At 40.2% G+C, this 22,242-nt stretch overlaps 4 protein-coding genes across 9 annotated transcripts in view; 2 read left to right on the top strand and 2 right to left on the bottom strand.

Moving 5' to 3' along the window:
• The first annotated feature begins 313 nt into the window (after positions 1-313).
• Positions 314-3,485, top strand: LOC124343165 (transcription factor TFIIIB component B''-like). Of its 3 annotated transcripts, XM_046796362.1 has the most exons (6): positions 314-1,222; positions 1,293-1,575; positions 1,640-1,775; positions 1,830-2,027; positions 2,092-2,967; positions 3,025-3,485. In XM_046796362.1, the coding sequence occupies exons 1-6, from the start codon at positions 486-488 to the stop codon at positions 3,171-3,173; spliced, it is 2,379 nt and encodes a 792-aa protein (XP_046652318.1). In that variant the 5' UTR covers positions 314-485; the 3' UTR covers positions 3,174-3,485. The 3 variants fall into 3 exon arrangements, with proteins under 3 accessions (XP_046652318.1, XP_046652317.1, XP_046652316.1); XM_046796361.1 differs by having other exon boundaries at positions 2,095-3,485; XM_046796360.1 differs by having other exon boundaries at positions 317-1,222; positions 2,092-3,485.
• Positions 3,486-3,535: 50 nt separating this feature from the next.
• LOC124343320 (RING finger and CHY zinc finger domain-containing protein 1-like) lies at positions 3,536-5,404 on the bottom strand. 2 transcript variants are annotated; one of them, XM_046796631.1, is made up of 8 exons: positions 5,245-5,404; positions 4,877-5,038; positions 4,742-4,808; positions 4,582-4,670; positions 4,314-4,496; positions 4,155-4,250; positions 3,985-4,084; positions 3,536-3,916 (listed from the first exon to the last, which is right to left on the bottom strand). In XM_046796631.1, exons 1-8 carry the CDS (start codon positions 5,302-5,304, stop codon positions 3,885-3,887), a joined length of 789 nt encoding a protein of 262 aa, XP_046652587.1. In that variant the 5' UTR covers positions 5,305-5,404; the 3' UTR covers positions 3,536-3,884. The 2 variants fall into 2 exon arrangements, with proteins under 2 accessions (XP_046652587.1, XP_046652588.1); XM_046796632.1 differs by having other exon boundaries at positions 3,536-3,913.
• A 305-nt stretch (positions 5,405-5,709) lies between these two features.
• Positions 5,710-22,242, top strand: part of LOC124343286 (zwei Ig domain protein zig-8-like) — a 47,716-nt gene continuing 31,183 nt past the window's right edge. Inside the window, exons 1-2 of one of the 3 annotated variants that reach the window (XM_046796567.1) lie at positions 5,710-6,135; positions 14,606-14,699. The gene's annotated coding sequence lies outside the window, so the exon portion shown is untranslated. Of the gene's footprint in view, positions 6,136-14,605; positions 14,700-15,446; positions 15,971-22,242 lie in introns of those variants that run through there. The other 2 variants (XM_046796568.1, XM_046796569.1) reach the window with 2 other exon arrangements.
• Positions 6,600-10,260, bottom strand: LOC124343159 (protein KRI1 homolog). Its single transcript, XM_046796351.1, has 14 exons — positions 10,038-10,260; positions 9,877-9,974; positions 9,468-9,815; positions 9,247-9,407; positions 9,030-9,186; positions 8,750-8,962; positions 8,558-8,693; positions 8,388-8,494; positions 8,178-8,314; positions 7,979-8,108; positions 7,761-7,921; positions 7,591-7,689; positions 7,379-7,513; positions 6,600-7,312 (listed from the first exon to the last, which is right to left on the bottom strand). The coding sequence occupies exons 1-14, from the start codon at positions 10,147-10,149 to the stop codon at positions 6,697-6,699; spliced, it is 2,610 nt and encodes an 869-aa protein (XP_046652307.1). The 5' UTR covers positions 10,150-10,260; the 3' UTR covers positions 6,600-6,696.

Here is a 22,242-nt window from a genome sequence, read left to right as displayed (position 1 = left end):
TAGACTCACAAGCCAAATAAATAAAAACAGTCAGAATGCCTTTAACATGGGGTTATAGAGCTTGCATGGATATTTACAACCTAGTGCAGATTTCCGCAAAATAAAAAAAAAAAAAACACTTTTGGTCTGATTGATTTCCATTGCTAAAATTTAGGAAGCTGCGTCAGCTATTTATAGGCTTGCCATGAAGATAATTTTTTGTTGGATTCTTTCCTCAAAATGAGTGTAGGTAGGGTAAGAGAATGGTCCGTTCAACTACCGTTCAACAAATTGCGACGTCAAACGAGTCGTTTAATTTTTTGTCCATAGGTGGCATTAAGAATAACGAAACGCCCATTTCGTTCCCATGTGCCGAGTTTAAGCCATGATTGCAGAAGCATTTGGATTTGGTATCATTCGTACACGAACTCACTTTTGAGATTTGACATTGCAATTTTTCTGTGTTAGTTACGAATTTGCTATTGCAGTTTTTATCGACAAGCAAGATGAGAAGGGCAAGGCCAAAGATAGCCCCCAATTTGGTGTCGGCAGCCCGTTCGTCTAAAGTGGCCATAGCAGCAAAGGTGGAGGCTGACAAATCAAACGAAGACGTCGTAGCACCAGCATCAAATATTAATACAAATTTAACCCAAGAGTCATCTATTCTTCCTAGTTTGGAACCAAATGATGAAGCTACCCGTTCTGAAGATTCTACCCTGATCATAACCTTTCCTCAGCCTGAACAGGTTATACTTCTTCCCCCGAAAGTCTTGGAAGTGACACCTTCTTCTGTAGACAAAGAAAATGTACTCACTGTTGTTTCTGATGAGCTTTCTAGAGATAGTCAAGCCAGTTGTTCAGTTGAGCCTGGTGTACCTTCCTTTTCCCGTTACAAGTCTAAAAACAAAGTTCGACCAACCATTAGCAATGCACCTCATCGTATAAGGACATTCTCTAGTGCTAGTGAATCTGAAGATGATGCAGTTAAGAGACAATCAAGGAGACCACTGTCTCCAGTAAAAAAATCACCGGCCAAAAAAGATAATGTTGACACAACATCTCCATTGCCACCCAACTCATCTACAGAGAAGGGTAAAAGAGGCAAAAAGAAGTCTGATGAGAAAACCCCACTCGAGATCAAAAAGGCAATCATGAAGAGAAAGTTGGCCAGTGGTGATGTTGATCGCTCCAAGTTGACCATGTTTGACTTGATTTACTACAATCCAGAGGATGGAGAAAGACCGTAAGTTCAAAAGAGCAAATAACATAACATGATTGCCACCATTTTACAATAATTTTTGTTTTGTTGCCAGTCCAAATTCTTCAGAGAAACTTCAAAAGCGACTCAGACCTTTTGAGGTCGAAGAAATTGCAAAGGAAAGCCAAGTTGCAAATGTCGAAAGTACCGGGAATGCGATTTTGGATGATAAGCTCGCAGAAGAGGATGAAATGAGGATGATTGAAGAAAATGCTGAAAAAGAAGGAGAAAAACAGTCTGAAGAGGAAGATGCGGAAGAAGAGGATGCGGATGCCATGCCAGTGCCGCAAGTTCGCCTGGGTCCCGACGGAGAAATCATTTTAGACGAGAAAAGCTTGGTAATAGTGGATTATTTAGTTTGTAAGAAAAAATTGTATAATTAATCAGTCAATTTTTTTATAGGTAATTGATACCAGTGAAACTAAACGTAACAAAAGCCAACTGGCGAACGCTCCGATTATTGTTGAAAATAATTCCACTCTGGTGAATTATGGTACATGGCGTAAGAGGCGACGTGCTGGCCGATGGACCATGAAAGGTTGCAAAATTTAATTTGTAGTTTCCTCAATTCCTAACATATTTTCTCTATTAGAAACTGCTCGCTTCTATCGAGCGCTAAATATGTTGGGAACAAATTTTTCATTGATGGAAAAGCTGTTTCCCGGCCGTGACCGTGTTGATTTGAAGCGAAAGTTTAAGTCAGAAGAGAAAAATAATTCAACCTTGGTTGACAAAACTATATCGAAACAGATACCATTCGACATTACACAGTTCATGGATGAAGCATCAGGTAAATTTTTTTCTTCTTATTGCATTTATAATGTCTTCATCATTAAATGTATATTTACAAATAGAAGAGGATTCGAGCGGCGAAAGCAAAGATAAATCAAGAAAAGATGCCAGTAAGTCTACCAAGACCACTGGCAAAGAGTCAAAAGGGAAGGCAAAGGGCAACAATAAAAAAGACAAAGCTTTGAAGAAAACAGTGAGCGTCCAAGAACCTATTCCAAATGAGTCTGATTCGGATGAAGGTTCAATTGCATCTATAAGGTCCACTTATAAGAAAACATCCAACGAAGAATCAGAAGAAGAAATGGCACCCCCTGCGAAAAAATGCCGGAAGGGGAAAGCCACCGAATCTCGAGTGTCTACAAGAGGTCGAAAGACGGCTATTGGATCACGATCTGGCAAAATAACGCGAAAAAAGAAAGTTCAGCCTATTGATTCTGACGACGAACCAGCAGAAAGTCAAGAAAAAGATACTGTAGAACAAGAAAATAGTTCGAAGAATGCTAACCCTGCTGCTCCAATTTCAAATAATCCACTCAACTGTAAGAAAACAGTGAGCATCCAAGAACCAAATCCGAATGAGTCTGATTCGGATGTAGTTTCAATAGAATCTATCAGGTCGGAAAAGAAAACAACAAACGACGAATCTGAAGAAGAGATGGCACCCCCTGCGAAAAAAGGCCGGAAGGAGAAAGCCACTGAATCTCGAGTGTCTAAAAGAGGTCGAAAGACGGCTATTGGATCCCGATCTGGTAAAATAACGCGAAGAAAGAATGTAAAGCCTCTTGATTCTGATGAAGAACAACCAGCAAACCCAACTGAGAATGATGCTTTAGAACCAGCAAATTGTTCGAAGGATGCTAACCCTGCTGCTCCAAATTCAAATAATCCACTCGAGAATTTACTTAATTCTCCCCTTGGAAAAATTGGTTTAGAACAAGGTGGTTTGACTGTCATTGAAGATCCTGGAACTCCTAACCAGGCTCCATCTTTTCTAGTCCCTCCAGCTCTTTCAGAAGCCAATCCCGCGTTTGCTCGAGCTGAACCCGGTAGTTTAGTGTTGGTGGCAGAACCCAATCCCGGAGATCCTAACAATCAATTGGTCCACGTCTACCGTATAGCCGAACCGCTTGAACCGGTCCCCTAACAAGATCGATTTTAACCCTTTTGAATTTTCCCAATCCTAAATTGTTAATTATTTGTGTGTGTGTATGTTGTTGCCATCAAAAATTGAATGCCTCTGTTTACTGCTTTTAAGGAGTGAGTAAGGTAACATAACAACGTATATTTATACATAATTGTTATTTGAAAATTTTCAGAAGGTACATTCCACATAGAATTGAAGTGCTAATCAATTGTAATAATATGACATGTAAATTACAAGTAATTCAGAAGCTGCACAGAAGAATCTTCATAATTTCGGATATGAACTTTTCTGGCAGTGTCCATTTTCAAACTACTCGAGGAGTCATTTCTAAATGTTTGCCATTGGTTTTGTCTGATGTTTCGTTTACTCACTACGGTGCATTACAATATGACGGCAATTTCAGCCACTGCAACGAGGTAAGGGCAACAAAACAGGTATCAAACATCAGCATGATGGCTGACGGGGTACGAGTAACTTGAACGAGAAGAAAAAAAATTCACAAAACCATTTCAAACCAATTTCACGAACAAGCTTCAGATGTCAACCGTCGAATAAGGTGGAAAATTCACGGATGAAAATTTAAAAGCCTTTAAAATACAAACTCGACCATTTAGTAGATGGCCAATACAATTATTGCATGTCAACGTAGAATAAAACCGCCGTCCAAGTAAATGACAAACAACATCCTATTCCTTTGATAATCATGGCCATTTATTCCGAGTTAGGAGTTTGTTCTCTGACTGCTTTAAAAAAAAAAGAAAAAGTTGATTTATGGTACGCAGTTCCTCTAGAATAATAAAATTATAATTACCAGGTCTATTAACAGGACCACCGCTTCTGCACGTATTGTACGACCCACATGGTGCATTTTGGCACTTCGCTCCAAGGGGATGCATTGGAACTTCAGAAAACTGCCAAAAAATTGAAAATTAAAATAATATTTTAAAAACTCTTTATCTTTAGTGCCGAGAAGTGACTAACCTGATGGCAGTCGTTACATAAAATCGTGACAAAAAAATTTTGATATTCCACTGGCATTGGAGTTGATGCAATTTCATCGTCTAAAATGCGCCAGTACTAGAATAGAAACACAATTGTTAACGTAATAATAATTCTCTTTACAAATTTTTATTTTAGTACCGATTCCATCGGCATCATTGAACGTTGACAAACTGGGCAGGCATAGTGACCACGATGAATAAATGAGTTGAAACATGTTCGGTGAATCAGATGACCACATGATGGGATGTGCGAAGGAATTCTTGATGTATGAATATCCTCCAAACAAATTGGGCAATTTGTTCGGCTCATCTTTTCGACGCACTGAAACAGAGCAAAAATAACTAATTGAATAAACTAAAAACCAAAATAATTTATGTATAAATTAAAATCCCACAAAGATGCTTACTCTATGCTGATTTTCAAGTTTTTTTGGTAAGCACATATCACATGTTTGGCAGTGGAAAAACTTGTCCCTTCCTCCGACTCTACATATTCCTGAAAAAGTAAGATATAAGAATTGTCACCAAAGATTAAATATAATAGGTTTAAAGTGTAATAATAATTACCACATCCTTCACAGTGGTACTGCTTTTTATCTTCATCGTCAATCAACTTGCACTTTTCACAAAAATACTGCAAAACAAAATCAAGGTTTCTTTACTTGGAAAAAAAAAGAAAAGAAAAAAAGTATGATAATTTACCTGTCCAAAGAGGATACCACAATTGGAACAGTTTTGTTGAACTGGTTGTTTTGTTTCACACAATGAACACATAATTTCATCCACATTTTTTCGGTTAAGGGTGTGTTCCTCCTTCTCATCATGACAAAAACGGCAAGTATAAACTTTGTCACAGCATGGTGTCTACAAAACAAAATTATTATTTAGTAAAATAATAAATATTTAACTTATCAAATATCAATACAACTTTAAACAGGATTACTACAAAACCGCATTATCTTCACGAGGAGATATCATGCTCTTTTTTCAGACATTGTGCCCACAGTTATTTACCGACCAACTTGAGTTACAACATTACTTGGTTAAGAACGAAATGTCGAACTACTTACCACTAATTTGCATTTTCGTTTATAATGTTCGCAACCGTATTCGACATTCTCCTCAGCCATTTTATCTCCTCAATTCCGACGAGTCAGTATCTGGCAGTGTGAGTGTGTGTACACAGTGTAAATGAAAACACGAGTTTCGGCCAGTTAGTGTACAGCGTGTAGTGTTTGGGCTTAGCCTAGCGGCATGAACATGAACTATGTTGGGTCGACTTCTTTCCGAAAATTCCTAACTTCCCACGTTTGTCTTGTTTGTGTAGCAATTTAAAAACTAATTTCCAAATGGAATCCAGAGTAACCAGCAAGTTAATTTTCATCCAATTTTCCCATCTCTAATCTTTAATTGGTTAATCACGAACTTAAATTTGTTGTGACGAGATGTCGCTAGCTCCCTTCCTTGTCCATTCTAAAAGCGGTTCTTCAAAATCAAAACACTCGAATGTTGCCATACTGTTTTATACAGTCTATCGGAGTGCATGTTTTGAAAAATTAATGGACTTAAGGGGTACGGGTAGGAGAAAAGGAGGAAACGAGGAAAGGAGAAAATCGAAGAAAATTTTTGTAAGGTTCAAATTGAGAAATATATGCAAATGACCCTACCTATTGAAAGCGCAGCAAGGTACTTGAAAATTTAGTTGTTCTCGTACGGCCCACGAGGTCGGATGCTCAACGATTGGGCAATAGAATTTGAAAGTGTGTATGGCACGACTGTGAACTCTACTGAATAACTATTGCCATAATCATTTCCTGTGATTGCGAATTGTGAATTATCGATCTCGTAAGCAGCTGAAAAGGAACATTGCCGAACAACTGGGGACAAAACACCATAATCGACCAAACCACCGACCCTCAACATGATGACATCAAAACCCACGTGTGACCATTACGAAATAGGTAGGAAAACAAAAACGACTTTTTTTGCGAGAATATGCATGCTCTGGTAATTTTATTTTATATGAAATGAACGAAAGATTGTAAGCCATGGTGACCTGTTGCTTAGATGAAATAGCTACGGCAATTGAACAGTTCTTACTTGTTCATCAAAACTTTTTTATGTCCACCTTGTCGGTATTCCACTATTACCCTGTTCCTTCTCTCGCGTGAAGATTACAGTAAGCATTGCGATTTTTAAAGACTTCTTTGGTTAAATTTGTTTCCGTGTAGAAGGTCTCAAATTTCAATTAATGTTTGATGTTTTATTCGACGTGAAAGATAAGGGACCCACGTGTTACGGACACGTTGTCTGTTGGTTTTCAGATTATATAGCAGGGTACAGCGTCAATTTCAATCAATTTATACGTTCATTTTCTTTTTTTGGAAGAAGTTTTTATTCGATTTTATTTGAACTCGCAAATTTAAAAAAATTGGAACACGAGTCTTTTTATTGATAGAACGTTCGAAATATGCACTCAATCAAACCAATTACGATTACACATTGACTCCCACCCAAGTTGTCTAGTCTTTTGATTTTTTCAAATTTCCGAATATAATGGCATTCTTGAATTTCTTGGGGTTTCGGATGCCGTACGCTTTGAGGCGATCGTCAGTTATGTCAAAACCACGAATGGTGGCCGATTTCTTATTAGCTGTTGTTTCAGTTGCGTTTTTGTTTTTCTTCTTCTTTTTGTTTTTTTTCTTTCCTTCATTAACAGAAGACGATCCGGCCTTCTGATCCTCCTCTTGTGCCTTCAATTTCTTAGCTTGTTTCTTCTTTTTTTTCTTTTTGGGAGCGTTTTCCGTGCAAGTGGCCTCACTCTTCTTTCCAGTAGAATCGATTTCCATTTTAAAATCCTTGCTTGGTGAAACTGCTTTCTCAGGGATGACAGGGGGATTCGAAACCGTAGCTACCACCATTTCCGACAAGTTCTTCTTCTTCTTTTTCTTCTTCTTTTTTTCAGGATTCTCGTTGCCTTTGACCAGTTCGGTAACTTCAGGAATTTCATTTTCCAGTTGAGGTTTTACAGCTTTTAACTTCTTTGCTTTGGGCTGTTCATGTTCTGAAGCCACTAAAACATTTCCAGCATCGTCGGTATTGTCTCTCCTCCTCTTGTGTGCGACTTCATTTGGTTTCCTACGTGAAAATAAAAAAGAGCTATTGAAGAAGTGCTCTCAGTTTCAAGTGAAAATGTGTACTTACTCGGAATGATTTGGTTCATTTATCTGAGAAAAATCATTCACTTGGGTAAACGGGTCATCTTTTCCCTTGTTTTTCCTCTTCTTTTTCTTTGGCACTGTTTCCTCTTGGATTTCTTGATGATCAATGTCAGGATTTCTGTGTGAATCATTATTATAATTATTTTTATTAAAAGGGCTCACCAAAAAACGTATTCTAAAATAATTTTAACTTACGGAATGGGTTGGGGTTCAGGATCTTCGTCTTTGCCTTGATTCCTTCTCCGCTTCTTTCGATCTTTTTCTTGATCGGCTACCATTAACGACTCTGAATTTCTAAAGAATCGAAATACGTTTTTAGAAATCATTTCAATTGTTTAAAAACTAAACGAGAAACTTAAGCTTACTCAGCGAAAACCGAAGGTAGAACCCGCTTCTTCAAAGAAACGTTTTTCTTTTTCGTGATGTATGTATAATAGTCGTTCATTTCTTCTCTTTCAGTCCTGTACTGTGACATTTTTTTCACTGAACACCACTGATTAAGTTCCTTTTCCCTTGCAACGAGGATCTAAATTGTAAATTAATTCGTTATAACTGAATGTTGCACAATTTTTTTTTTAAATACCTCTTCTACATCCAAACCAAAATCATTTTCGACAACTGTCCTGTATTTGAATCGAACAGGTTGGTCACCGATTATATCCTCGTAGTCCAATTTGTAATATTCTTCTAAATATTCTTCATAGTTTGGGTGCCTAGAAGCAAAGATATCTTTATTGGAAAGAAAGATAGCATGGCATTAATTTGACTTGGATCAAACTTACTGTTCAGGATCAAACACTGGTTTCTTCGTTTCCAGCTTTTGGGCGAAAATTGATTTTTTCCGACCTCTGTTACGTCGCGTCATGTCGATCATTTCCTTTTTAGATTCTTCTCTAGCCTCCTCATAATCGCAGTCCATCTGAAATTTCCCCATGCCAAAAGAAAAATTTAATGTGCTGACTTTTCAAGTTATCCCTTCCAATGTAATCTACATTAAAATCTGGATCCTCGCAGTGTGGCCCGTCATCGTCGTTATCGTTGTAATGATCATTGCTGGTAGCAGGGCCTGCTTCTTGACCTTTATAGTCATCCCAATTTTCTATAGTTTAAAACGAAATGATGAAATCGTGCTGATTGTTATTCAACTCAATTGTTGTAATACCATCATCGATTTCAGGGTCGTAAGGAAATTCTGGCTTTTGATTTTCATTGTCGACATGGTAATAATCTTGATTAAAAATCTCGCCCATTTTCCTATCGTATTGATCAGGATCAAAGTCACCTTCGAGATCGTCGTCCTAAAATGCGAAATAGTAATTACAATAGATTTTGTTTGGGTAAAATGTCCTCATACTTGAAAAGGAAGTGATGCATTGCCAGTGATATTCTTAAGCTGTTCAAGCTTCTCTTGGATTTCTTTCAGTTTGTACTTTTTTAGCATTTTGAGATCTTCCTTTTTTTCTTCTTTTTCGCGTTTTTTGCGATCCTTCACTTCATCTCTCTTAGCTTTTCGGCTTGTGTCAGGTTTTCTCATTGAATCGGCAATAGTTCGGGGATATCTTTTGATCTGTTGGAATAACGTACAATTAATTATTTGCTTTTGGTAATTAAAAAGAAAGATAGTAAGAACTCACAAACTCGGGGTCAGGTTCTTCAAATCGGAAATTATACTTGTGCTCGAATTCCATCTGTTGCTCTAAAGTCTTTTCGTCTTCGCTCAGATCGGCTTCTGATTCGTGAACAACTTCCTCGTATGTAGGAATGTAGTTCTTGTCTTCTGAACACTTGTACCTTTAAATTTGAAATATTATAAGAATACTGTTTGGAACAAAATGGTTGAGTACTTTTTACCTTTTGTTGAGAAAAAAATCTTTTAAAAATGCTTCGTTTTCATCCAACTTGGGGTTGGACCAATATTCTTTAAGAGGCTCCAGTTGTTTCTTTGTCTCTTCATTGGTGATATCTTCTTTTCTACCTTTCAGCCATTCTTTGTATTCTTCTTCTTCTTTTTCCTTTAGCGATCAAATGGTGTTAATTACAACTAGTACCATAGGTTTGGTGACATCTATTACCTTTTGGATTTCACTTTTGGGGCGAACTGTGAGAAGGTCCTCACTCTCCGAATCAGAATCTTGTAGGGCAGCCTTGAAGCCTATTTTCAGTTCCTCTTGCTCCTGTTGGAAAGTTCGTGGAGGTGGAGGAGCATCCTCGTCATCACTCATTTTTCCACCTTTTTCAACCATGATTTTTCTTTCATAATCCCTGAGAGTGAAAGCTTCTTCTTTTGTTGACTTCTTTGGAAGTGCAGATTGAGCAGTTTTGTCAAAGAACTTTTTTTCTGCATTATAAATGCTGGGATCTTTCTTCTTCAGTGACGCCAAAGTCTGAAAAAACTGCTTCTCCACTTCTGAATCCCAGGCCTATTGAATAAAATAATTATAATTGAATTATATGTGATGAAAGAAAATCAAAACAAATCACTTCTCCATCCTCATCTTCAGTTTCTGAAGTACTTGAACTGTCTCCATCTCCTGTAACCAACATTTTCATGGCGCTATTTTCTCCATATTTATCTTTCACTGCAAATTTTTAATTCGGTTAGGTAAATTAAAACATTAAAGTCTCTTATGAAGTTGACTGACATTTTTGATATTCTTCTTTCTCGCGCCAATGGTTGTATTTTTCGGCGTAGTTTGAATTGATTTTCAAATTCCCCTCTTCATCCGAGCTTGCCTCATCAAAGAGAGTAGCCATGTCAAGCTATTAATTTTAGAAGTTTTATTTGGAAATTAATTCCTAGCCACTAAATAAGTCGCAACTCAAATGCTCACAACCACGTGTGGGAAATACCACAATAATCTGTCGTCGTCTGCTAACTTTAAGAATCGATCAGTGAATAGTTTTTTTTTAATCGATTTTTACTTGAAACGGAAAGTTGTAGCACATTCTGTGCGAACATTTTCAAAAAGCATATCAAATTACTTCTATTTAAGAAATAGAGGGTAATTTGGTCATGGTCGTTCTTAAAAAATGATTGATGATTACCTCAGTTTTAATTTTTAACGACTTTACTTGCGTCGCATGTGGTGTTGCCCAGGTGGTCCACCTGGTACACGGTAGATGGTTGAGAATGACAGTTTACGTATTGAATTGAATGTCTTTTAATTATTTTAGAATACCCTTAAGACCATTCGTTATTCAGTTTTTTTTTTTTCGATTTTTTTTTTTTTATTTTTGGTTTTTTGAGGTTTTATGTTTTTAGGATCATGTTACGGGATCTTTGTAAGGAACACTTGTAAACTATGAAGAAAAGTATTGATTAACTCTTTCATTGATTAAGTTTCTCGAACAAATTCTTCAGATTCGGTAAAGGATGAAAGGCGATTTTTCTTTTTTAACTGTCTTGTTTTCAGAAAAGGTAAAGTGACAAGTTCTTTGCAAGCATGTTAAAAGAAACTGTTGGGTTGGGTTTTCGTGAGGTCATATTCCCCAAAGTAGTCGAATAGATGATGAATTGCCAAAATGAACGGTTCCTCTTTGGACGATACACGTATATATACATTATATATAACCCCAACTAATGATAACTCGACGTGTTTGATGAATAGAGTGCAGCGCATCCTTATTCCGTGATGACGGATGATATCGAGATGAAGCGTATCTTAACCGCGCACCGCCCTGTGACGTTGAAGAAGAGACGAAAACGAGAGAATCCGATCCCGCTGCTATTATTTTAGACGTGTGCGGTGGATGTAAATCCTTGCATATGCGTGATTCAATAAGGGAAGGTAAACGACGGTCTTTGTTCTTTTGACGGAGAACTTTGTTAGACGGTCGGTGGCTGTTGTTGGAGCAACCCAACTCCAACCAGTCGTACAATTATATTGGCCAATTGAATCATAACGTTTTATCTTTCTCTTTCAGGGCGGAAAGAGACAGATGGGATAGACTAATTAATATAATGGGATCTGATTCATCATCATCGAATATATGGGATTATGGATTCCAACTCACCTCGCAGTCAGGGTGTGTCCCAGCGCCAACGAAATTTCGACGGATTTGAATTTTCAATAGGGTCGGAACACGCGAGAATAGTATATTTCGTTTACATGCCACTCTACTATGTGTAAAGACTTGTGTGTGTGTGTGTTTTTTCCCCTTTCTGCCTCCCAGTTGCACCCTATTTGCCTGATGAAATTGAAAGTGTAAATTGCAGAGCCAGTTGCGTCTAGCCTAGCGTGTAAGACGCTGCTTCCCTTCCGTACTTGTTCAGGATCGATATCCGGTGTATAGGTTTATTCCGTGTTGTGTCAATAAGAAAAAAGGGCCAAGCTCTAACCCGATTCTGCTTTTATCTCTTATTCTTTTCATTCTTTATACAACTGCGTGATGGCCTACCTTCCGGGCGTAAGAATATACTACGTACATCATTTCTGGGAAGATAAGTAAAATTTCGTGTAAATAGGAGAAAGAACAAGCATAGTACGTAGTATGTATTTCTGTAGAAGATGTAAACGGAAGAGAAGAAAACGGAAGAATGTTGCTGATTGGGGTAGCAGGTGCCTGGCTGTATTCAGCACCATACTGTGTACGTGTTTTTTTTTTTTTTTCTTCTTCTTCTTCTGTCTTATTTCTTTTCCTTGCACGTAAGAAACTTTACGGCCGCAATGATTGGATACTTCTTTTCCTCTCGTTCGCGCTTGCAGCCGTGCCACAATGGTCCACAGACACATCTTCTCTCATTCGGAGAATGGCCTTTTACCGGCTAAGGGGCGACGATCAACCACACATTTTGGGGGTATATTGTGTTTGGTGATACCCAGGGTGTGCCTGCGTGGGAAGAAAGGCGGAACCTAGCCATCAATCGAATGGCTGGAAGCTTGTGCGGAGTAGATGAGGGTTTCGGGGTTTCCCTTGCACGACCTCTTGATAGTTGATATCCTTTTTCTCTCTCTCGTCTTTTTCATTCCGGCGAGCGAACTTGGCATTCTCTTATGACAGTCGCCCGTTATTGTCCAGGCGATGAGACCATAGTGTTGTTAGGAGAAACCGCTATGATGTTACACACCCAGAATAGAAGAAGAGAAAAACACTTGGCTTTTTATGGAGGACGACTATGACGAAGAAACTACTGCGTTGTGTTATTTCCCGTGTTGCGCGTTGGTTTGCTATTGAAAACTTTTCAGATAAGACTTGAGTTTCCTCATTTTTCACTTCACACACAACAAGAAAATTGATATAAAGTAAACAGCCAAAACGAACGACGCCGTATAATAAAGCCTGCGCCGAGTGGCAAGTGCCTCTGAGGCATCATTTTGGTGTGTATCAAGCGCATTGTGCCTAGGCCTGAAAGACGGAAGGCGTAGGTGGGCGTAGGTTATCATTAAATGCATAATGATGTTTTGCTTAAGCCTGGAGAGTCTAGACATATTGGAGGGTGTGTTAACTAAATAGCGCTAACCTTTTTTCGTTTGTTTGGAATTCTCTCTTGTCCTTACAGTTTTTTCTCGGGTGCAACAGAGCTCAATAATGAAGTCGTGCTGTAAGTTGGATGGTTCTAGTCGAGTTATATATATATTCTGGTGCTCTTGCAGAAACTTGGTTTCAGCCTCGAGCTGTCCGTTCCTTGTTGTCTAAAGACCCATTAATTTGGCGTGTATTCGGTAAACAGCCATATTTTGATAACTACTGTGCCTCTTGTTAATTTTAGTGCGTGTATAAGTTCGCTCAATCGTAGCCAGTACTATTTCTCAACTCTATCCCCCAAATGTTAAATGGATTGCCACGTCGTCACCCGAAACTTTCCTAAAGCCAACTGAAGGGCAACTTCTCCTCTCTTAGGTAAAAAGAGTTTGCTAGTGTACATGTCAACTGTGTGTACACTGTAACTCGGAAAAAGTTGTCGGTTTCCATCTTGTCCCACCTTTACGTTTGTTAGTAACCACCGGAAAGGAAACCAGACGATTCCTGCCCACGCGGTTTTCTTTTTGTCTCATTATCGCCCATAAATCGTTGCCTTGGTTATACGTACACCCACCTGCACTCACCACGCACTCGATCATTCATCTTCTCGATTTGATGGATTTTAAATTAAATTTATTTGGATGATCAGATTTTCACTCACCGCACTCGTTTCCCGCGGATATTGACCCAACGACTGGGAAATGCTTTTACTTTTCTCATTGGGACATCCGGAATTACGCGACTTTGTGACACCACTCACACGCCGACCTCGCAGAACTACTGTGGGGAACAATTTGCGTCACGTAAAAGCCCATCAGTCAAAAAGGAGAAGAATAGAAATAGGAAATAACGAAAAATCCTGTAGGTGTTTTTTCTTGGTCCTTTATACGAAACATTCCATTGTGTGCATCGGTGCAACTAAGGGGTCTTGGAAGATGGAGGTCTAGAAGGATCGTTATCATTTGCAATCTCGTCACACACTTCGTCACTGTTGGTGGAAATGTTTTGATTGGAAAAGGTATCAAAGGAAAAAGATAAGAATGGCGGAGAAATCCATTTAGATTCTAGGACTTTTGTAGCCTACGTATTATAAAAAAAAAGGAACGACAGGATACAGGAAAAAACAAGAAAAACTCTCATCATCGTGACCTTTTTCTGCCTGTTTGCATTTTTCATTTCTCCTTTGTTTCACGCCTCATAAGTTGGAAACAACTCCTACGTGAAAGTGTTTTGAACAACTACATGAACGAGGATCAATATTTCACGCTTGTAAAATAGAGTAAAATGATTACGGAATGGAGCCTGGATTCTATTCACAGAGAAAGGGGCATACACTGGGCCTCTAACACCAACAAAGCCAAACTGACAAAAGAGCATAGAACTTTGACTTTTGTGCCTGCTCTATTGTATACAGTCGCCCTGCTGAAATCAACCGTTTAGCTGGCAGCAAGTTCTGCCGTTTGTATTCATTCGCCATTGATTTTGCGAGCATATATCGTCGTCGACTTTTCTCGCATTTCGCCTTGCGGTCACAAATATTGACGTGGGCTCACGTATGGCAAAGATAAAAAAACAGACCTTATTATTCTGCCTTCCGTCAGCTATCTATTGAGAAAGAGAAAATGTTGGAACTAAAATGACGAAAATATCTGTTGAATTATTCATCGGACGAGTAAAAGAGAAAATGTAGCAACGATATTTCCTATATGTAATTCGCTTCTTCTTTCTTTTTTTTTTCTTATTTCAGATCCGGTCCTTTTCGTTTTCGTGGGGGGCCCCAGGCACGTAAAGACGTTGACGACATTGACAAGGAGCAGCCGCTGATTTTGATTATTCAATCGGTAAGTGGTGCACGCGCATCCGGAATGGATTGATGGGATATAGTGGGCTAGGTTCAGGGGTTCATGCATAGATGAAATTTGCATAGCCAACTAACCCGGAGCGCTTTTTTTTCCGCTTGATTTTACCAAATTGCAAAGAACTTTTGATTTTTGCATTTTTAAAAAGGGTGAATTTATTTGCCTGAAGTTTTCTCAACTTTGAAATTTTTCTTTACGCTTTATTTATTTCTTGCGATATTCATTTTGGGCCCTCTTTCAAGTGAATCGGACCAAAAAAGGAAGTTGAAAGACGTGAGATTATGGACATCAATCATGCCTCGTTAAAGGATGATTAGGACGTTAGAATGTCCATTACTGCTAATGCCCCAGAAATTGAGCAATAATAACGTTGAAGTCTGGGCGGCCTGTTCACGACTTTGTCCGTACCCTTAAATCTCCTTTTCCAGTGGCTGATCGGATTAGTTGGTATCAAGAAATCATGCAAAGTGACTGCCTCTTCTTCTTCTTTTCTTTGCTTTCCGATCATCTATCTCCTTTCTCTTGAAATTTTATCGAGAAAAACGTCTTTTCTCTTGTCTGAAACACAGAAAGTAGGTACACTATGTGTGTGTGACTTGTCTCGACTGTTGTTCTCTCAGGCGAAAGGCTTGTCGAAATCGGATCCGCCGCGCGCTTGCGCCGCCGCTCCTTTCGACTCTATAGTCGACAGTGGGACACACGTATCGGGTTGGTTGTGAATCGGTTCATCACACGGAACAGTTGGGGTGGTTTGCGTGCCCTGTCGGAAGCTCTTGTTCCATTATTCTCGCGTCAGCGGCCGTGTTCAGAGTGCGTCTGCTGTCCTTGCGCTCGTCTTTCATCTTGTATACAGTACTGTCCAGTCAAATTGGAATTCCTGTCTCGTTTTTATTTTTCTCCATTTTCGCAAAAGTTATTTATTTGCTAGTGTCGGCTTTATTCAGTGTACTGCACTCGAGTGTAGACTTGAGTGACCCCCCATTTCGACTTTTGACAGTCGCCCATAAAAGAGAGAGCGACCGTCGTCGTCGTCGTTTTCCAGTGAATTTTTGTTTTGTTATCGGAATTCTTTACCGTTGGCCACATTATGTTCAGAGTGGCTATTACCACCCGACCCGGCTCATTATTGCAGTCATCCGCTTTGCTGTTGCTTGTCGTGTTTATGCCACTAGGCAGTCTTCTGGTTACTAACGGACAGCGCTGAAGAAGAAAAAAAGGACCCACAACACACAAGGTAAAAAGAAGAAAAAGAAGTAAGCAGCTTTGCCATGAAATCAGTTTACGTTTAGTAATGCCGCGAATTCGGAGCAGGTCGCTCGGGCAAATCCCTCGGCAAGATAATAATGATTTCTGGGCGGAATTGCGGACGCAGGCACGTCGTCTTAAATAGTTGATTGGGCGTAGAAAGTTGCTTGCCGCTGTTAAGACACACACAGCAATTGCGTATACGGAGAGGCTCTTTACTGCACACTCGTCGGCCGGCGAGTATTCCCTGCCCGATTAGATTGGGTCCATCTATATTTAGGGAAACCTGGAGGGAGAGAGAGAAAAGGCATTTACTGTTTTAGTATTTATATTGTGCTATACTCCCTCTATCCCTTTGTAGTGTGGTTAAATATGGAGAGACTCGAGGTTTACCCTGAGACTTTCATCGTTGTCATTGATATGCCAAGCAGTGACTGGAGATTGGCTGTATAAGCACAAAAAAAAGAGAGAGATAAACCCTTATCGGATCACCTGGCTTTTACTATTCTTTGTTGAGCATGTCACGACGACCACATCATGTCCGCATAGTTTATCGCTGCTATGCACTCTTTTGCTTTTCAACCGCTTTCTTCTTTCTTTACGCGATTTCCAGGAAATGATGGGATGAATAATGTCATCATCTTCTCAACCTGGTTCACGTGCGTGCATTTTATTCTTTTCTTTTCGCTTTCGGCCGGGCTGAAAGGATTCTCTGATGTAGAAACTTTGAAAAACCTCAAAGATACTTTGAGTCTGTACGATGTCAATTCATTCGGGATCGAAAAGAGCTTGTTTGTTATTCATTCAAGGCGAATAGACACTCTTGTCTGGCCCCCAAAAAATCTCGCATAAATCTGCATCAATCAATATCTTCTCTTAGATTATGCGCTCCGTGATTTTTTTTTTTCTTTTTCATAGGCATTGCATTATCACATGATTGGTTGAGGGCAAAAACTGTGAGATTCTTTTCCGGGAAAAATGGAAAGATTGGAAACTGTGACAAAGGGGGAAAAAAAAACAGAAGGATGTTCAAAAGAAGAAGAGGATAGTTTTGAAAAAGGAAAAGAATTGGGAAAAAGGTTAATGTTCATCAAGGATATAGTAGTGGATGAAGGAGGGTCTTGGTGGTGGTGGACTGATGAGTCGATGGGGCCTTGGTTCTTTCATCATCAGTCTTGTGCTGTGTGTGTGTGTGTATATTAGGCGTTTCGACGAGTGTCAAGGGAAAGCGGGTGACTGATCCGTGAAAAGATCAGACAAACCCCGTCATCAAAGAAATTTTCGCTGTTTATGATGAGAGAGGGTGGAGTAGCAGCAATCTGCTACTATCCTGCACACACACCCCCCCCCCCCCCCCTCACCGACTTAATATCCCCAGTGTGTGTGTCTGTTTGTTCTTTGCCTTCATTTGGCTGTTTTTCGGGCCCTGGCTGCTGCAACTTGTGCAGATGTTTCCGCTTGATTGATTTCTTTTCTTATTCCGTCTTCTTCTCCTCGAGCGATATTATATATTTAATACTTCATGTCACATCTTTATCTCGGCTCCTGTGGTCTGTGTGTTCGAGTTGTCTGGCAGAAGAAACTTGCCACCTGGTTGCACATCCTCCTATATGTTGGTCTGACTACATCAGCATTCTTTGAGTGAGTTTGAGAAAGCCTCTGGACAAACAGACTGGCATCGATGCGAGAGACACGGACAGAGAGAGAGAGAGAGAGAGACAGAGACAAACTTATTTTCCCGAAAAGAGAAAAAAAGAGTCAGAGCTCTCGTTAGACGACACCGCGTATATTTAGTTGTGGGAAATGCAATACTACCCGAGTACTACGATGACTGTGCGCTCGCATGACCGAGCCGTCAGCTTCACTCCTTCAACTCTCTGTCCGACTGGTCTTCTGGGTGGGACATGAAAGTCCGCCACTTTCTCTCTATCCACCACCAATAGCACCAAAAGATGGACGGTGACTGTCGGAGCAACCCGAGTTTTCTGTAGTGCTGCCCAGTAGTTTCAAGAGAGATTTATATCTCGCGTTCACCCGGCCAACATCCATATACACCTTCACATTCTGTCGCCCCCCCCTCCCTTTTTCGCTTGCCCTTGATAGTAGTATTGAGCATACGCAGTGTATACACTGGACGTCTAATCCTCTTTGAAGCTGAGGAGACTTGATATATTTACGACTCTACACCACCACCACCACTATACGTAATGTGTGTAGATCTTGGTACTCTGTAACGGTTCTTTTTACTTTTCCCACCCCCGCCCCACTTATATATACCCTGGGACTCTCTCTCTCTCTCTCTCTATGCTGCGTTTGGGTTACACATACTCTACTGCATCAGACACACTTTCTCCTAGTGACACACCCTTAACTTATTTTGGGTAACATCAGTCAGAGTGAGCGGCGTTTGAAGGTCCATATATATACAGTTATCCACGCGTGGCTGGGCATCCAGACAGCCGGCTTTGATTCTGCCCGCCAATGTTGGTTTTATCAGCCAATCTTGCGGGTTGGGTCTTAGTCATCCAACGTCCTTTTCGCAACAGGGAGGGTAATGGCGTCACGTTTGAAGACCGAACCAAATGAAACATTTGGCGTCAGCAGCAATAGACGACTTTTACTTAAAGGGGGCCACCGACTCTTTACTTTGTTGAACCCAAGTCACATTTTAGACTTTCTGTTGTTTTTGCTGAACCCAAAACCGTGGGATGCAGAGACTTAAATCCGCTGGATAGAAAAGAGAGATTACAATTCGAATAAAAAAAGTAGTTGCAGAGTGTTCGCGTGGCTAGACATGGAGATCCCCCGACAAACCTTTATATACCCAAAGGCCTACGACGTAAAGTACCAACACAGACTATGTAGGAGGGTACACACTTATACCGAGGAAGGAAAGAATCTGAGAGCGACAAAGGGGGAGACCCAACACGTATCGATATCGATTGATGTAATGAAGTGAGGCAGGAGGATTATTATAATGGAGAGAAAAAAAAAAGGGAAGTGGGGAAATATGACCGTGATGCGGTATCTTTTGAAGTAGGCTTTGGCTACATTTTTTAGGTTGTTGTTTTTTTGTTGTTTTTTCCCCCACACCAACACTCCTCGAATGAATAGGCAAACAACAACACGAAAGTAGCACGAACATAAAAATATATGCACCAGGGAGTTGCGTGTTGTATAGATGCCAGTTGATGTGGAAGGGAGAGAACTACCAACAACAACACCCAAAAAAAAAAGGGAATAAATAAATTTGAAAGAAAAAGTAGGGAAAGTGAACCTGATGGGATCGCATTTATCATCGTCTGTCGCCCTCCCCGTACGTACATAAAAGAATAGCGTAGTCTTCGTTGCCGAAACAGTTGGTCGCATTTCCATTCTATTCGCGCTTGTGTTTTCTGGGTTTTTCACGTCTCTTCTCATGACGATTCATCATCACACACGACTAAAGAAGAAATGTTTCGTTTGTTTTTGTTTGTTTTCTCTCGCCTTTGGTGAACGACGCCCAACAGCTCCATATGCATCAACATTTCTGATGTATGAATTGTGGCCTCTTTACTTATTACCGTCCTCACCAGTCCTGTTTTATTATTTGGTTATTTTCCCTCTCTCGCTGCTGATTGCTTTTTTCTTTTGCGTGCGGATTTTGTTTCTTTTTCTGCAGTGCCAAAACTCGGCGTAACTTAACAAAAAAAAATTAGACGATATTAATGGCGATCTAACTTGCTTGTTGGTTGCCTTTACAGGGAATCTTTTATGGGGAAAGAAAGAGAAGTTCGGGATGGCCCACAACATGTGGAGGGCCGATGGAAGCCTTTCACGTGAATGGCACAACGATTCTTTCCCATTGAAATCCTCATTCTGGCTCGATTTTTGTAATGGAGTTGGGCTTACTCGCAGGCCACCTACTAATAGGATCTTTGTTGTTAGACACTGCGAAATAGATGCCAGTGACGTTCGACTCCACGTGTAACAGCTCGCTTATTATTGAGCTGGTGTCGGTGCTCGCAATAAGCCCCGACCGATGTAAGTTACTTTATACGCTATACATCAAATGACACCGCGAGGGGCAAAGTATTTTTATCTGACACTGTCGAGCCCTTGATATTATCTTCGCGGTCACTTGTGTGTATATGTACGTCGTTGCAAGGATCAACGAGTTTCCCGTCGTGTGCCAACCCTAAACTTTGAACTTTGAGGCAACTTTCTTGTATACGTTCGATCGTCAGAAAATGACGCATACTCTAATTGTAAGCTCTCGAGCGTCGGTGGGCCGGACGATTCGTAATTTGCACGATGACAATCTGCGAGATCCCCACCGACTTGACTTCAATAACCCTGATACATGTCTCTTACTGGGAATTTGACGTCTGTCGTCCCTATATATTATTGTATATTCGCATTTGACTGTGTTTACCATTGTGCCCGGGCAGCAAACAAGACGATGGCTTGTTAGCGTGCAGCTGCAATGCTAATACGTAACATTTTCCATGGCTCATTTGGAAAAGCATTGCTCCCGATTGCTTGGGCTATTAGTTTGATGATGATAAGGAATCGTAGAAGAAAAGCCGACCAATTCCCGTACAGACATGTAGAGAGAGAGGGAATATTGTTTAACAAATATCTTGCGCTGCCCGTCTATATTGACTACCACCAAGGAAACATATATACGCGGGACGCACGCACGAAGAGAGAAAAAGAGAGGCAAAGATTATTTGTGAGACGCAGCAGCAGCAGTAGCCAAGTCGGATCGATTAACAATAGTCTCCAGTGCCGAGTGCTGCGGTCTCTAACGGCTGTTGTTTCTCTTGTGCAATTTGGCCGTCGACGATGGCCACGTCTCACGCGATTCTATACAGCAGTTTACGACATATGGGCCCATGTTTGTTTGGCTTCTCTATTTTTGATAGACCATGGTAAATGAAGGTTCTCTTTGATTTTTTGCGCAATTGATTCCCTGTCACGCGTTCTTATTGGTTTTGTCTTTTGTTTGCGCAATCTACGATCCTATTAAAAGTTGGCATCGATCGAATGTTACGACGAAGCGACTAAAAATCTTTTATTGTTGGAAAATGTAATGATTTCGGCCGGTATAGTTAGGTGTGGTTTTGAACGTGAGTGCCGTTGTCTATGATTCAAACTTCAATTTACATTTACGGTGGATGTCTATCCAGTTTCTGCAAATCCGTATTATTCAATCCAGCATGTAACTGTCTATCTACGCATAGTACACGAAGTCTTGTGCGTAGGACAGCATAGAATAGAGTGTATTGTGTACACATCAATTAAGGGGGAAAAAAAGAAAAAAAAAACGAATGTGGAAACTTCGATCATTACTAATGCAAGACAGACAATAAATTGGCGGTGCTGGCGTCTTGTGTGCGGTGCTGTTTTTCGTCGAACTAAGTTAATAGGAAAACCTAGTCAAGCGGATTTCATTTATCGACTTGGGTTCATGCTCCTCTAACATTCAACCGATTGCCTGTGATTTTTCTTTTTTCGCTGGAATGTTTCGAAAAAAAAAAAAATCAAATTTAAATTTGTTCGCCCAAAAATTAGTGCCTTTTATTAAAATTCACTTCCCCCCCCCTTTTCTTACGTAGTACAAATATAATGCGTAGCTCGCAATCCTATTAGTGTTTGTTGAAGCCTACCGCATCATCATTGTGTGTGCGTGTGGGTTCTGTACTTCTTCAGAAACGGGAAGAAAAGGAAACTCTTTCTTGTGCAAAATTGAATTGTCCCATCCAACAGCGGAATGATGAGGGCCAAAGGATTTTTCTTTTTTTCCTGTTTTCTTCTACAACAACTTTTTTTTTCCGCTCACTTCTACTTGATTGTATCAAGGCTATTAGTCGGAGCAACCCTGTAACGGACTAATGCAATAGTTGAAGAGTTCTGAGAACTAACGGTTGAATCTGAGTCTGCAATGAAAACCAGTAGAGCAGATTATTGCGTGCTGGTGTGATTCAGTAGGTTTACTAGTAGCAGCAGCAGTCACTGGTGTAATAACTTTGCTGGAGCTATACACTACTTGAGCCTTTCAAAAAAGAAGAATGAAAAAAAAAGAAGAGTCTAGCAGCATCGCCGGCTGTAAGGGCGTTATTATTGCAGCCCCGTCTCGTGAATGCGCGTGAAGCTGTCATTGAATCACGCAACTTATATGCTTTGGATCCAATATGGTTTGAAATGATGACTATGGGGCATCATCACAGAAACAACAACAGCTTTTTAGATCCGTGTATGGACAATGTAATAATGGGGGGGGGGGGGGAAGGCCTTT

The sequence above is a fragment of the Daphnia pulicaria genome, chromosome 6 (assembly GCF_021234035.1).
Source record: "Daphnia pulicaria isolate SC F1-1A chromosome 6, SC_F0-13Bv2, whole genome shotgun sequence".
Classification (NCBI taxonomy): domain Eukaryota; kingdom Metazoa; phylum Arthropoda; class Branchiopoda; order Diplostraca; family Daphniidae; genus Daphnia; species Daphnia pulicaria.
This window is presented reverse-complemented; position numbering and strand designations above follow the sequence as displayed.